The following is a 16324-nucleotide window of genomic DNA, read 5'->3' as shown; positions in this document are numbered from 1 at the left end:
TGACTCACCTCCTCAGCTCGGCAATGTGACCCCTGTTCGAGACCTCAGAACTGAGGTTTGGCTTTGCGGCGCTCATTTCTGTATGATTATCTCATCTAGTGCCCTGTTTCACAAAGTAAGTGGCAGAGCAAAGAAAGACTCAAATCCTTCGGAAGATTCTAGAAATCATACATAATGTTGCCTCCCCTTTAAATCCTTCTATCTATTCTGTAAACAACAGACCCGATGCTTTCATTTCTTCCACATTAGTCAACAGGAACTAACTACACACCTGTTCTATGCCCAGCACCAAGGAATTTAAGCATAAAACAGTATCTCAAGGAGCTGGTAATACTATAGGAAGACCAGATCGCAACAAATAATTGTTATATAAGGTGAGGATTACTGTTTAGTTTTGAGACACAGTCTTACTACATAGCTGGGCTGGCCCTGAACTCTATAAGGAGCTGAGGTTGGTTTCAAACTTGAAATGTTCCTGTCTCGGCTTCCCCGCCCCGTGCCGGGATTTGAGACCTGTGCCACCAAGCCCAGCTCAGAGAAATAGTCTTAAAAACAGGCATGTATACGGTTCTAAGAGTGTAGAGGAAGAATAAATGTTATCTCATGACAGCAAGTGATATCAAAACATGGGCATTAAAGTTTGAGAATAAAGTTAGATGTGGTGGCTCACACCTACAGTCCCAGCACTTGAAGGCTGGTCACCATGAATTCGAGTCCATCCTGGGCTAAAGGAGAAACCCCATTTCAGAAACAAATAATAAGCAAGTGTAAAGGAGAATTCTAGGGTGCTAATATTTTTTATCTGGGTGCTGGTTATCCGTGTATACATGGTTCATAAAACTTCACTAAGACCCCTTACATGTGCTTGGTATGTATAATGTACTTCTGGTTTTTTGTTTTGTTTAAAGACTTAAACTTGATCTGAACAGATGGTTCAGTGCGTAAGGGCACTCACTCCGTGTACAAGCAAGAAGACCTCAATTCAAATCCCCCCACCCATGTAAAAAACAAAAAAAAAAAATGGTCATAGCCACAGATGCCTATAACTCCAGCATTATAGGGGTGGAAACAGGAAGCAACCTGGAGCTCTTGGCCATACAGCCCAGTGGAAATAGCTTCCAGTTCCGAGAGGCCTTATCTCGCGGGAGAAAGGGTAGAGTGACACCGGAGGCCACCTGACATCTTCCTTTAGCTTCTGAACACACATACCATACACAGAACCCCCCACACACAAGTAATGATAAAAAAAAATTAGTCAAATTGTAGCCCTAACCTAACCCACAGATCTTCTCTATTCTGGATATTTCAAATCCTCAGGTATTTCCTGATCCCCTTTGCTTTCTGCAACCTGGAACTCCCCGTTTTTCTAATCTTTTCCAAACTCTAGTGCTTCGTTAGTCCGGTCTGGAAAATGAAAGACAGTTTATCAGGGTCTGACACGAAGGCAACCATGATAAACCCTTGCTCGTCTCCTTTACTGGCCTGTGGCTCCTTCACCCCAATTTCTGTGCCTTGTTGGAGGGGATGGCATGCAATAAGGTTTGATGAAAAACGTAGCATACATATATTAAAAAGACAAACTAAGAAAAACTTCACTGAGAGTCCAAGACTGGGCAGAAGTGACTTCAGTACACAGATACCATTCTTGCAAAAGCACGGGTTCCCTCGGCCCCCCTAATCCCCTCTACCATCTGCTACTGGGTGGACCACCGCCTGTAACCTCGCTGCCAAGCCCTAACACTCCACAAACCCAAGGCACGCGGCACCTGGGGACGTCCAGCCTCCCGCGGTTCCCGCAGCCCGACTCGGGAGAGTGGGCCACGCCCCCTCGGAGACCCACCCCTCGGATAGTGGGGCTCACACTCCACACCTCCTCTACACCCCATCCTCCGCACCAGAGCTCCGCCCTCAGCTCGCGAAGGACCCCAGGCGCGGGTCAGTCTGCTCAGAACCGCACGCAGGTGCCCACTGCCGCCACCTCCGATTCAATCCACTGAGGCTGGGACAGTGCAGACCGGCCTGCTCCAGCCGGTGGCCTCACCTCTCTTCCAAGAGCTCAGTGGGGACACCACCTCAACCCTCTCGGAAATGAACTCGGCCAAGCTGGAGCGAAACAAGGCCGCCCTCACGGTCACGGCCACTACAAGCAGCAGGACCAAGGGAGCCGCCATGATAACTGAGGCGGGCGCGCAGGCGGGGAGGGCAAAAGGCAATGCGGAAGAGCCTCAAACCCTGCGCGCCACCCTGTAGTACCTCGGCCGGGCGATTGCCGCTGCTGCTGCGGGAGCCCAGCGGCCTGAAGACTACCACTCCCAGGAAGGTTTGCGGCGGGACGACGGAAAGCGGGATGTGTCAAACTCGTAGTAAAGGTTTGGACTGCACCTCTTCTACCCAAGAGAAGGGAAAATTTTTTACTGAGATCGTGAGCACATCTTAAATAAGTTCACCAGTGCGCATATTTTTAATGTGAAAATGTTTACTTTTATATTTTTAAAGAGTGCCTTGTGTGTATTTATTCTACGCCAACCGTCCTCCAGGCACTATATTGTGTTCTGAGGAAACACTTTGGAGTGGCTTAAACGCTCTGCGACCTTCAGCAAGTTATTTAACCGAGGGAAGACAAAGCAGGAACTCAAGGCAGGATCTTGAAGCTAAAACCGTGGAAGAACACTACTTCCGGATCTTCTCTTCTGCTCATGCCCAGCCCGCTTTCTTGCACAACACAGGCACACCTGCCCAGGGATGATGCTCCCCCACCCCCCGACTTTAGTCAATTTCAAAATCAAGACAGTTTCTCACACACCCCGTCTGATGGAGGCAATTCTTCAACTGAGGTTTCCTCTTCCCAGATGACCCTAGGTTGTGTAAAGTCGACAATAATAACCAAAACAACTACTATAGTAAAGTAGCGTGTAATGACGCACTTCTGCGTCTTCTCAATTAGGTTGGTAGTTTGACATCCCTCCAGGTGGGAGTGTTTACATCTGAGAAATCAGCAAACACAACAAACCATGGGTTTTGAGAGCCCGTTGATAAGCATTAACAGCACACCTCTTCATTAGTTAATGTATGAAAAGTGCCCAGGTAAGGGCTTAAAGATTAGCTATAATAATTAATTATACAGATGATTTTGGAACCATGAGGAAAACGGAACAGTGCATCAATAGTATAACTATGGTTAATAAAAATTACTGACTTATCGTGATTTGTGTGGTTTATTTATTTGTTTATTTATTTATTTATTTATTTTTTGACAAGGTTTCTCTGTAGCTTTGGTGCCTGTCCAGGAACTAGCTCTTGTAGACCAGGCTGGCCTTGAACTCATAGAAATCCACCTGCCTCTGCCTCCTGAGTGCTGGGATTAAAGGCGTGTAGCACTACCACTCAGCTTTGTGTGTGTGTGTGTGTGTGTGTGTGTGTATGTATTAATAAATAAAGCTTGCCAAAAATCAGAATGCAGAGCTAAGCCACTAGAGGCCAGGTAGCCGTGGCACACATCTTTAACCCCAGGACTCAAGGCCACCCTGGGCTACTCGAGATTGAATCTGTCTAAAAAGAGAAATAGAACTCACACATAGGTGCTCCAAGCACTTGGGAGTCAGACGGCTTTAATCCCAGCACTATGGAGGTGGAGACAGGAGTAGTAATATGGCTGAGCAGAGAGAAATTTAAGGCAGGAGAAGACAAGCTCATTGCAGTCTGGGCTTTGGTGAAGAGCATTGCAGTCTACAGTCACTCTGAGGACAGGGTCACCCAATTGTTTGTCTGAGCCTTGGTAGAGGTAAGAACTCTCTAGTGGTTGGCTGCTTTGCTTTTCTGATCTTAGCTTGAACCCCAATATCTGTCTCTGGATTCTTATTATTAATGCTACATTGACTATTTCAAAATAGATAGTAGAGGCTTTTGAATGTTCCTAACACAAGTAATGTCTGAAGTCCTTGCCACACATGGTATACATGTATTGGATTATCACACTCTACTCCATAAATATGTAAACTGTTTCAGTTAAAGATATAAAAATACGTTTTTTAGAAAAGAAAAAGTTCATGATTGAGAAATCATGGATGAAGGGATGGTGGTCACATGACAAGCTGGTCAGGGAAGACTGAGACAAGCTGACATTTTGAAGGAGTCCTACAAAATGAGAAACTAATCAGAGTTAGCAGAGGGAAGAGACTTAGAGTCAGGAAACAACAAATATACACAAGGATCAGAAAAGAGGGCTGGACAGATGGCTCACAACCTAGACAAGAGGAGCAGCAAAGAAACAAGTCCAAGGGAAGACAACAGCATTTGTTGCAAAATGAGAAACACACACATATGAAGCAAGCAGTAGCCTCTCGGCTGTATTAAACTGGGGGTTATTCAAATTACAAACTATAGCCATTGAAAAGTTTTTTTTATTTTCCTTTTCAGTTGTTTTGGTTTCCAGGCACTGGGACTTATGTAGCCCAGGCAGACCTTGAATTCAGTGTACATCTGAAGATGTCCTTGAACATCTGATTCTCCTCCAATCTTTGACTCCCAAGTACTGAAATTACAGACTTATGCCACTGCCCCTGGCCTTTTTTGTTTGTATTTTTGTGTTTTGAGATGGGGCCTTGCCATGTACCCCTGGCTGACCTAGTAATCTCAGTGATTTAAAGTGGCCTCAAATCCATGGCAATCTTTGTTTTAAAGATTTTAATTTTTGTGGCACAGGGGAGGTTACTATGTAGGTGTAGAGGTCAGAAGCCTCTACCTCTGCCTCCCAAGTGCTGGAACAAGAGCATTCCCCACTGCACCCAGCTTCCACTGGAAACTTTAAACAGAGTGATAGCAGATGTTTTAATTTGTGAACTTTTTGAGGGCTAAGGGGACAGTATTTCCTGTTTCGTTTGATGCCAGGGATGAAACTCGGGCCCTGGTGCATGCTAAACACTTGCATACTCACCATCCACGTGTGCATTTCTCAAAGATCACCATGCTGCCGAGCCTATGTGGGTGTTATGGAATCGAATGTGAGGACAAAATTATACCCTCTACCTTTATGGGACTGGAAGATTTGGTTGAAGGAGTATAAATTTTAAGAATGATGTAAGTCAGGCTGGAGAGATGGCCCAGTGGTTAAGAGCACATACTGTTCTTTCAGAAGATCTGAGTTTAACTCCCAGCACCATGTGACTCACAACTGCCTGTAACTCTAGTTCCAGGGGATCTGATGTCTCTTGTGTGCAGAGATTATTAACACAGACCCATCATTAAAAACAAAACAAATGTTGTTTTGTTTTGTTTTTCAAGGTAGGTTTTTCTCTGTGTAGCTCTGGATGTCCTGGAATTAGCTCTGTAGACCATGCTAGCCTCAAATTCAGATCTCCCTGCCTCCCGAGTGCTGGAATTAAAGGAGTGCTCCACCAGATCTGGCCAAACAAATCTTTCAAAAAAAAAAAAAACAAACAAACAAACATTAAGTCATAAAGAATGGTTGGAGGGGGATCAGCAGGTTAGGAGAATGTAAACATCATCAGCTCCAGGGTTCGTATCTAAGAGGTTCATATGAAGTAACAAAGAATAGAGAAGGAAATTCATCTTTGGATCCCAAGCACTGTGACATATTCTGTCCACGAGCTTATTTAGTCTGTACAGTTTTCTTCCTAAAAGATAGAGATGTTGTTATATGCATATTACATTATGAAAAGTGGACGCTGGAGTAGCATCAGCTCCACAGTGAAGACTGAAGAGACTACACACAGCACAATGCTCAGCTCATGTCCAGTGGACGCTGGAGCATAGTAAAGACCGAAGAGACTACACATAACAGAATGCTCAGCTCATATGCAGTGCCAGACACACACCAGACAGCTATGGTGCTAGTTACACCCACTTTTCAAAAATTATTCTAAAGTTTTATTTTTTTTACGTGTATGGGTGTTTTGCCTGCATGTGTCTGTGTGTCATGATTGAACATGCAGTACTTGCAGAGGTCAGAGCATGGTCTTAGATCCCTTGGAAATGGAGTTACTCACGGTTATGAGTGGCCATGAGGGTACTGAGAATTGAACCTGGGTCCTCTGGAAGAGCAGCCAGTGCTCTTAACTGCTGCGATATCTCTACTGCTCCTAGTTACATCATTTTAATAGATAACTTAAAAGTTCCTACAGTCGGATTGTGTCTGGGATGAACTATGACCCTTATGAATAGAAGTGAGATCCAAACCAATAGTTCTGAGTCATGGTTACCTCAACACATCCCTTTGTAAAGCCTTACAAGAACTAAAACTCGGAAGAAAACAAGAGTAAATCTTCACGACCCCTAGTGAAGCTCCGGTTTCTTTATTAGAACACTAAAGACATGGGCAACAAAGGAGAAATAGTTTGTACTCTTACATTAACTTTCCCTGGGAAGACGAGAACAAATCTCCATTTACCCAGGAGAGAGCACAGGACAAAGATACAGTCCCACCCAGGTCCAGCTCGAAGAACTAATGAATTGATAGGGCTTAGTTGGAGGTGAATGCGTGACTCCAAACAACTCAGCATGGGTAACTGTCCCCCCAAATCTGCGTAGTTAGAGTGCCCCCTTCCTCCCTGTGGTTAATCTTCCAACCTCTAACTACCTTAGCACCTATTGCGATGACTATACATGCAGCTGGGAGTGAGGTAGGAGAGAAAGGGGGGTAGTGACTGGAACCTCAGATGAGGGACTGCCCACACATCTCATCTTGAGGGGCACCTATGAGTAACACTGCTGCTCGGGCTAATAGCTATTTTATGCCCTGTGGACAGTGTTCCACAAAAGACCTCATCAAAACTGAAAACTTTTCTGCCCAAGTAGATACCAACAAAAAAATAAAGATAGCCTACAGAAGGAGAAAATATCCGCAGATCATGTCTCAGCAATTATCCAAAAATGTAAAAGTAAAACTTGCTTTGTTTTTATTTTCTATTTATGTGTATGTGTCTGTGAGAATGTAGTTACAAATGAGTGCAGTACCCACAGAAGCAAGAAGACAGCATTGAATCCCCTGGAGATAGAGTTACACGTAGTTGTGAGCTGAATAATATAGGTGCTGGGAGCCAAATTTGCGTCCTTAGAAGAGTAGCAAGTGCTGTAAACTTGATGAACCATTTCTCCAGCCCCTTCATTTGTTCTTACATTTGTTTTTACTTATCTAGGGGAGTCTCAGTCTTATACCGTGACATTTATACAGCGGTGAAAGGAATTGTGGGAATCAGTTCTCTTCCACCATGTAAATTCCAGGGCTTGAATTCAAGAGCCTTCTTGCATGGCAGTCGGTACCTTCACCTGCTAAGCTATCTCATTGGCCTGAGAATATACTAAGAACTCTTAAACTCAAATTACAAAAATGCACTAGAGAAATCCTTAAACAAACCAAGGATTTCAGCAGACATAGCAGCAAGGAAGACACACGCTGGCCAATGGGTCCTTGAAAAGATAAAGATACTCAGCCTTGCTGGGCCGTGGTGGCGCACGCCTTTAATCCCAGCACTTGGGAGGCAGAGGCAGGCAGATCTCTGTGAGTTCGAGACCAGCCTGGTCTACAAGAGCTAGTTCCAGGACAGGCTCCAAAACCACAGAGAAACCCTGTCTCGAAAAACCAAAAAAAAAAAAAAAAAAGATACTCAGCCTTGCTAGTTAGGAGGAGAAGGCAAAGCAAAGCCACCATCAGCCTTCGCTTCATACTCACTGGGTTGGCTGAAAGAAAAACAACAAAAAAACACATTCTGGCAAAACAAATTCCTGTGTGCATTGAAAGGGGGAACACAAAATGTAGCTACTTTGGAAAACAGTTTGGCAATTCAACAAAATGTTAAGCAAGGGATGGCCATGAGCTCAGAGGTACTCTTGCTGTCTGTCTGAGAGATGTGAAATCCTGTGTCCACACAGCGTTGATAGCTCATTCATAAAGCCAAAATAGAAATACTCAGAAATAGACCAGCTGTGGTCACTCATGCCTTTAATCTCAGCACTCCAGAGGCAGGTGGATCTCTGTGAGTTCAAGATCAGCCTGGTCACAAAACAAGTTCCAGTACAGCCAAGCTTGTTACACAGAGAACCCTGTCTTGAAAAACCAAAACAGAAAGAGAAGTACTCAGAACTGGATAGACAAAAAGGTCCTATGTTTATACAATAGAACATAGGTAGGCAATAAAAAATAATTAAATGTTGATATATGCCACCACATGCAAAAGCCCTGAAAATATTATGCTAAGTGAAATAAACCAGATCACAAAAACTTATTTTACTTAATTCTGTTTATACAAAATGTTCAGAATAGGCAAATGTACAGAAGAAAGATTAACTCTTGGAGTGGCTAAGAGAGTAAGGAAAGATACAGTTTCTTCTGCTTCTCTTCCTTCTGTGGTACTGGTGATTAATCCTAATCTTTCTTTACTCACATTGAGAGCACAAAGTTGTATTCTTTTTCCTCTTCCTTCTTCCCTCTTCTTCCTCATTCTCCCCCCCTTCCTGCTCCTCCCACCCTTTGTCTTCCTCCCTCCATTCTTCCTTCTTTCAGGCTGCTCTGGCCTCAAACTCACTCTTTAGCCAAAGATGGCCTTGAACATTCAACCATTTTGCTTACACACCCTAAGTGCTGGAAGAACAGATGTGAGCTACTGTACCCAGTCTGTGCTGTGCTGAGAGATCAGACCCAGGACTTTAGCATGCTAACCCCAGTCTATCAACTGGTCTACATTCCTAGTCTCCTTGCCATCTTTTACTTTGTGTGTGTGTGTGAGAGAGAGGGGTGGTGCACATGTACACACGCACGTGTATTTTAGAAGCAGTGTCTTGCTATATACCCCTGATGACTAGGTACTCTCTATAAAGTCCCAACTAGCCTAGAACTTGCAACAATCTTCCTGTTTCAGTCTCCTGAGTGTGAGGTTATAGCCATGTGCCACCATGACAGCCACTTTTTATTGTAAGACAAGTAAATTCCCAGAATTTGAACTTTCAATCCTCCTGTCTCTCAGTTTTCTAGGGTTACAGACCTGCACCACCAGGTAAAGTAATACAGCTTCTTTGTGAAGTAACCAGATGGGTCTAAAATTCGGCTGCAGTGATGGTTATGCTGGTCTTGAATATACCAAAAACCACCTAACTGCATCAGTTCTCTCCCTCTGCCAGGGACCACGGATTGATCTCAGGCCCATACCTGCTGAGCCATCTCACTGATCCAAGAATGCATTTCAATGTAAACTCCTTCAGTCTGCCCTAAAACTGTGACTCACTACAGTAAACTGCATTCCTTATTTCTTCAGGAAATTCTGACATTGCTGACTCAGAACCTCAGAATCCATACCTTGAAAAACACGATGCTAAAAGGCATATACGCCCAGTAGCCTACCTAACAAAAGGATAAAAAGAGGAAAAAGTTAGCAAATAGTGCTTACAATGGGCCATGGACTATTAGTGTCCTAAATTATACGTACTATTTTAGCTGATGTTGTGTCCCCTTTATCACACGAGGAAACTGAGGCAAAAAAGGACTTAGTAACTTACCCAAAGCCAGGTGGGGGTATCACAACCAGGATGTTTATGGAAGCTCTAATTATTGTGGCTAGTTGCTCTAGCTGAGAAAAATGAGAGGAATTTGGTTTGGGTTGACCTGAGGTAGGTTGGGTTGTTTATAGCTGTAGCTAAAGAGGAAGGGTATTTAACAGAAAGGAAGTTGTGAACAAGATGATTCCTTGTAGGTGGGATTTTCTGTCCCATCAGCCTGCTCCTAAAATAATGAAACAGAGACTTATTAATTTTAAATGCTTAGCCAATAGCTTAGGCTTGCTACTAACTAGCTCCTCAACTAAAATTAACCCCTATTTCTTAGCTACGCTTTATCACATGGTATACCTGGTTTCAACATGGCATGTTCATGTCCTGCTTCCTCTGCGTCTGGCTGCTGACACCACTCTCCTTCATCCCTGTGCTCTCTTTTAGTCCACAAGCCCCACCTAACCTCAACCTGCCTAGCTATTGACCATTTAGCCCTTTATTAAATCAATGAGAACAGTAAATGTTAACAGTATACAAAAACATTGTTCCACAGCATTTCCCCCCTTTAGTTTACTTAAAAAAGGAAGGTTTTTAACTTTAACATAGTAATATTATATACAACAAAACAATAACCAAGTAAGACTAATAGTTACAGTATCCAATCCATTTGTATTTGGCAAATTTGGAGAAAATACTCTATTATCTATCTTATCTTTGTGAGCTTAAAGTTTAATGCCTACTTTACTTTTTATCATAACTAAGGAAAACTATAGTCTAAGTATTTATACTTTAACTCCATCAAAGATCAAAAGGGTGTAATATTACCTAACAAAAGGGATCTCTGGCTACCTGGACAGTTACCCAAAGTTCTCCTGTAACATGGAGGCATCCATCTTCTGCCTAGAGGCCTAGTATAGCTGACAGACATTTCTGAGAAGCAGAGAATTTTGAAGAACTGTCCTACCTTGTCTTGGCGAAGTTTGGCACTTTCTTTTGCATTCTACTGGTACAGTTTAGATAGCATACTGTCAGTAGTCCAAGCAAGGGAAGGTTTTTTGCCCAAATAGCCAGCCTTTGCCATAAAGAAAGCAAACTCCATATGGAGATTCTTCAATGCCCACCATCTTCTTTTGAAGTAAATTGATGCTCTCAGGAGCAGACATGACTCACTGTCACAAAAATCCTTAGGTTATTAAACATCTTTAAATGCCATGTTCTATAGGTCTATTTAAGTATATCTGTTTAACCTTGAAACATACCTAATATGACTATAAGTTTGATTATTACAGATGACTATTAACCTGTATTTCTTAATTATACATATTTAAATGAGCTGCATAAGCACAATACCTTAAACAAGAGTAGAAACATATATATAGTATAACAAAAATTAAATTTATACCAATAAGTCAAAATCCATACCAATGTGTTTTGAGATTAATAATTCCCTTTTAGATTAGATCCAATAATCTATTCTTTTTTTCATAATTTCTATATTATATTCCTTTTTTCCTTCAGAAAGAGATCCTTGAATCTAACTCTTTTGTTTAGCTTTTTTTTTCAGACCATGATCAATAACAACTTGTAACCAACCTTCCTTAAATGATGACACACATTCCAAACCCATTTTTGGGAATGTAGGCATTGTTTTCTCTAGACTGTGTCCTGTTGTCTATGGGTGCTGGCATCTTTGGAGGACCCTGAGGAAATCAGGATTATTGTCCAGTCCTGGCTGGAGTAGTCTGTGAGGGTATTATCTCAGCCAGAAGCCTTGAAGTTGTTTTGGATGCAGAACTCAGAGGAAACTGCAATAGAGGTGTTCTGAGATGCTGGATCATCTGGGCCACTAGCTTTTATTGGTGTCTGGTCCCCTTGCTCTGAAGATACATAAATTTTTTACTATTTTTATTTTATGTGCATTGGTGTTTTGCCTGCATGTATATCTGTGTGAAGGTATCAGAACCTCTGGAACTGGAGTGACAGACAGTTATGGGCATGCTGTACTGAGAAAGATACCAAGCCACATGGCAAAGTGTAGATAAAAAAATGTAGGTTAATTGAAAATGTAAGAGTTATCTAGTAACAAGTCTGAACTATTAGCCAAACATTTGTGATTAATATTAAACCTCTGGATGGTTACTTGGGAGTAGTGGCTTGCAGTACAGAAACTTCCACCTACAAGAAACCTTATTTTTCCAACTGCCTGATAACCAGCCACCATTATGAAGGACAGAATAACCAGCTGGTAGAGGATGTTCATGACATTCCAACCACTGGCAATTTTATTAGGAAAATAAAATTTGACCAAGGCACAAATGAGGTCTAAAATCCACATATTACACGTGTACTCTACCCTTGGAAAGCAACAGTACCTAGTCAGAAGTTTCAGAAAGGTAAACCAAAATTTACATGAACACATCAGATTTGAAGACCACTTTGCTAATAGCAAAAGAAACTTTGACCAAGTGACAATCCCTGCTCACAAGTAGTGCATGTCTGTAATCCCAGTTTTTGGGATGTGGAGGCAGAAGGACCATGAATTTAATGCTATCCTGAACTACACATATAGAACCTGTCTCAAAACAACAATAGAAAGTTAACAACTCCTTGAATTTATGTAGAGAAATCAATCCAAACATAGACTTTTCAGATACACCTTAATGAAAAAGAAAGAACTCAAAAATAAATAAATTAATTAATAAATAAAAAAGAAAGAACTCAAAAACTCATCAAAAGAAACATTAATAACAAGCTATTGTCCCAGGTACTCTGGAGGCTGAGGCAGGAGGATTGCTAGAGGCAATAGACGGATTTTTCTTTGGGCCAACTGCTCACAAAAAAACAACTTGGAGACTTATTATTATGAAAACTGGTCCTATAACTTAGGCTTGTCCCATTAGCTCTTATAACTTAAACTAAATAATTTATATCAATATAGTTGCTAGGATTCAGGAATTATGCTGGCCCCTGTCACCTGGTAGGACGCACCCACCCAGGTAGTACCCCGGCCAACCCAGAGTCCTATGGCTGCTACATCACTACCCATGTATGCAGGTGCAAAAGGTCCCTTTAAGAGATGAGCTCTGCCTAATCCTGCTTTCTTCTCCTGCCGCTCTTCTGAAGAGGCTGGCTGCTCCTTGCCTCTTCTCTCTCTATATATATTTCTCTTTCCCTTTTCCCTCCCCTTTACCCTTCTCTCAATAAACTCCTCACCTAAGCTCTGCCTGCATGATGTTTGTCTCCCACCCTCCACCCACCGTGAGGCCTCTCGAGTCATTTTACAATAGTGCTTTACAATGTGTTTTAATAAATAAAGCTTACCTGAAGATCAGAATGCAAAGCAGCCACACTAGTCAGCCATACAGGCCAGGCAGTGGTGGCACACACCTTTTTTGTTGTTTTGTTTTGTTTTTTTTGAGACAGGGTTTCTCTGTGTAGCTTTGGAACCTGTCCTGGCACTAGCTCTGTAGACCAGGCAGCCTTAAACTCACAGAGATCCGCCTGTCTCTGCCTCCCAAGTACTGGGATTAAAGGTGTGCACCACCACCGCCCCACTTGGTGGCACACACCTTTAATCCCAGCAGCCACACTAGTTACCTATAGAGGCCAGACAGTGGTGGTGCACACCACCTTTAATTCCAGCACTAGAGAGGAACAAAAAATGGGAGGAGACACCTCTCACACTTAGTCTCTTTCTGATTTGTAGAAGTAGGATCACCCATTTCGATCGAGGTGAAGGTCAGTGGCTGGCCTCTTTGCTTTTCTGATCTTCATGTTGAACCCCAATATCTTTCTCTGAGTTTTTATTATTTATGCTACATATTAATCTACGTTTTTGCCTTTTAATGTTTTACCTCTCTTCCTTCTTGCACCTCCTGCTTCCCCTCTGTGTCCTCTGGCATCCCTCTCCTGTTCCTAGATCCATCTCCTCTCTTCTCTCTGTGCCCTAAAGTCCCGCCTAACCTCTTCCTACCTAGCTATCGTCTATTCAGCTCTTGATGAAATCAGTCAGGAGGCACCTTGGCAAAGACACATCTTCACAGTGTACACAAAGATTATTCCGCAACAGGGGCCAGGTTGTATAACACGAAGTCAAGCAAATCCATGACAGAAGTTAAGGTTGCTATGAAGGAAATCTTGGCTTAACCTATAGTGACCGTGACTTTTTACCAGGAAGCAATGAACTATAGTAACTTGAAAATAAACAGTACAAACAACAACAAAAGTGGGGGAGGGCACCCGTGAGAAGTAGCACAGTGTGGGAAGACAACGAAAGGGGTCCTGGAGAGTGAATGAAGATAAAGCACCCCACCTAGTTCTGTGTATGGATTGGGAAGCTAGAGCCCAGAGAGAGGCAGTGTCAGGTGCGGGAACACACAGCAAATCAGTAGTGGCCCTAGGCCCAGACACCAGGGTCTCATCATCAGCTTCCTGTGGTAACAGCCTCCTGTTCCCGGGCCAGGGTCTCACCGTTGGCTTCCTGTTCCCGGTCCAGGGTCTCACCATCGGCCTCCTGTTCCCGGGCCAGGGTCTCACCATCAGCCGCCTGTTTGCTAAAATGCACACAAGTAGTTTCCTCCTCAACCCTCCACCCAAAGGTTGTAAGCCCCTCTGCCACCCCCACCAAAAAAGGAGGACCTGGACCTGCAGGCTTACGTAATTCCTCAAGACAGATTACAGAGACCCGGTGTCCACAGTGCTGCCAAGTTCCTTCCTTCATTGCCCACACATGCCACAGTTACAAAAGTCATCCTGTTAGGAAAACAATACTAAGACATCACTAGGGCTAAACCCAAAGCTGTAGCCTTGCTCCTCTACCCTCAGCCTCCTCTACCGGAACCTCTGTTTCTCCCCTAACTCCCCACTCCAGTTTTGTCTTCCTAGCATGACCCTGAATTTCTCAGCCCTCATTCTCAAATGATTTAAACTAATAAATACATGCTAAGCCCCTATCGTCATATCATCGTGACTGGCTGAGGGGTGAGCATGGGACTCACATCAGGCTATCTGGAGGCAGCAAAGCTCAATTCTGAGATGTTGGATGAGCCATTTGGGAACATAGATTTGCTCTTTTCCTTTGGGTTTGAGTTTAGAAGGCACCCAGGGGCATCTGTCAACCTCTCTCGTCAAGCTCACCCATACATGTAAGATAAGGCCAAAGCCTGAATGGTTCTCCTAGGTTCCAGTGAGGCGTCTGCGATCTGTACAGCTTGTGATTTGCACAGACAGCGAGAACAAGCCAATTCCCTGTGATCCTAATCTACACACACAAAAAGGATGACTCTGAAGCACAGAGTTAAAACAATTGTGCTGTGAGTTAGGGGTACTCTGTGAGTAGGAACCAATTCCACAGTTGAAACTAAATTACATATTCTCAGTTGCCTTCTAAAAGAGGACGGGCAGATGATGCTGTTGCCTGGGGCTGGAGAGATGACTCAGCTGTGAAGAGAATTTTCTACTCTTCCAGAGGACCAGACTTTGGTTCCCAGCACCTGCCAGGCAGCTAACAACTCCAGGGGATTCAATACCCTTTTCTATTCTTCCTCAGGCACCTGAACTCATGTGCACAGATACCCAGACAGACAGACAGACACACACACGCACACACACACATACACACACACTCACCCACACTTAAAAAAAAAGGAAAATCTTAAAAAAGAAAACCCTCTGCTTCATCAGATCCTGGGAAGCCACAGAATGGTCTCCTTTTGGGCTCCCAGGGGAGACCAAAGGCCCTGGGGAGAAGGCTTTTCCTGTCTGACAAGCCTCCCCATGTTCTAGGACAGTCACAAGGCATTCTGCCAAGAGCTGGATGAACTAGTCAAGCCTTGGCCCTTCAAATTTTCCAGATTTATCTGGGGTTTTAGTTCCTACTCCTAATTTTTCTTAAGTCCAAATGCCTGTTACCAGCCCAAGCTGATTGTCAAGGGGTCAGTTGTATGCTGTTGTCTGTCTGTCAAGGGGTCAGTTGTATGTTCAAAAGAATGTTTTGTTTTTGTTTCCAGCATTTCCGTGTGTTGTGCAGCAAGGAGTTCCAGCTATTGTCAGCAGAGGAAGTCCAGCTCAACACTGAGTAAACTCCATCGTCACTGTCTGTTTACTTTTCCTCCACGAGTATCAAGCTGGGAGGGCAGGGACCGAGCTGACTCATCTCTGGAGATACCAGCCCACAACCTGGGAGAGAGTAAACATTGATACTGAACTTCCACTTAGATACCTCTAGTGATCAGGGAGCTCATGGTCAAGGAGGGACAGCCTGCTCTTCACCCACGGCATCCTTTCCTGCTCAAGTGTCCTCCCCTCCCTGGTTTTGCAGAGGAGACAGAAGTCAAGTAACTCAGAAGGAAGTGCACAAGCTGGGTCTGGATGTAAACCACAGACACTCACGCATCATTGGCTGAAGTCTAAAATGGCATGGTTGCCGGGCGGTGGTGGCGCACGCCTTTAATCCCAGCACTTGGGAGGCAGAGGCAGGCGGTTCTCTGTGAGTTCGAGACCAGCCTGGTCTACAAGAGCTAGTTCCAGGACAGGCTCCAAAACCATAAAGAAACCCTGTCTCGAAAAACCAAAATAAAAAATAAAATAAAATGGCATGGTTACATTTTAAATGTGCAGCTGGGCAGTGGTGGCACATGCCTTTAAACCCCAAACTTGGGAGGCAGAGGCAAGCAGATCTCTGAGTTTGAGGCCAGCCTGGTCTACAAAGCAAGTTCCAGGTCAGCCAGGGCTACACAAAGAAACCCTGTCTTGAAACACAAAACAAAATGAAAAAACTAAAAATAGTCGAAAGGTGCATATCAATCAATCTTTTTTTTTCAAAGCT

The 16324-nt window shown here is 43.6% G+C and overlaps 1 protein-coding gene across 1 annotated transcript in view; it reads right to left on the bottom strand.

Moving 5' to 3' along the window:
* The window catches only part of Pigu (phosphatidylinositol glycan anchor biosynthesis class U), a 96950-nt gene extending 93797 nt beyond the window's left edge, over positions 1-3153 (bottom strand). The window contains exon 1 of the mRNA XM_050151135.1: positions 2042-3153. Coding sequence (XP_050007092.1) covers positions 2042-2171 — 130 coding nt within the window. The 5' untranslated portion in view covers positions 2172-3153. The remainder of the gene's footprint in view (positions 1-2041) is intronic.
* Between the last annotated feature and the right edge of the window lie 13171 nt (positions 3154-16324).

Source organism: Alexandromys fortis, unplaced genomic scaffold (assembly GCF_014885135.2).
Source record: "Alexandromys fortis isolate MF-2015 unplaced genomic scaffold, M_Fortis_MF-2015_v1.1 scaffold_27, whole genome shotgun sequence".
In the NCBI taxonomy this organism is placed as follows: domain Eukaryota; kingdom Metazoa; phylum Chordata; class Mammalia; order Rodentia; family Cricetidae; genus Alexandromys; species Alexandromys fortis.
This window is presented reverse-complemented; position numbering and strand designations above follow the sequence as displayed.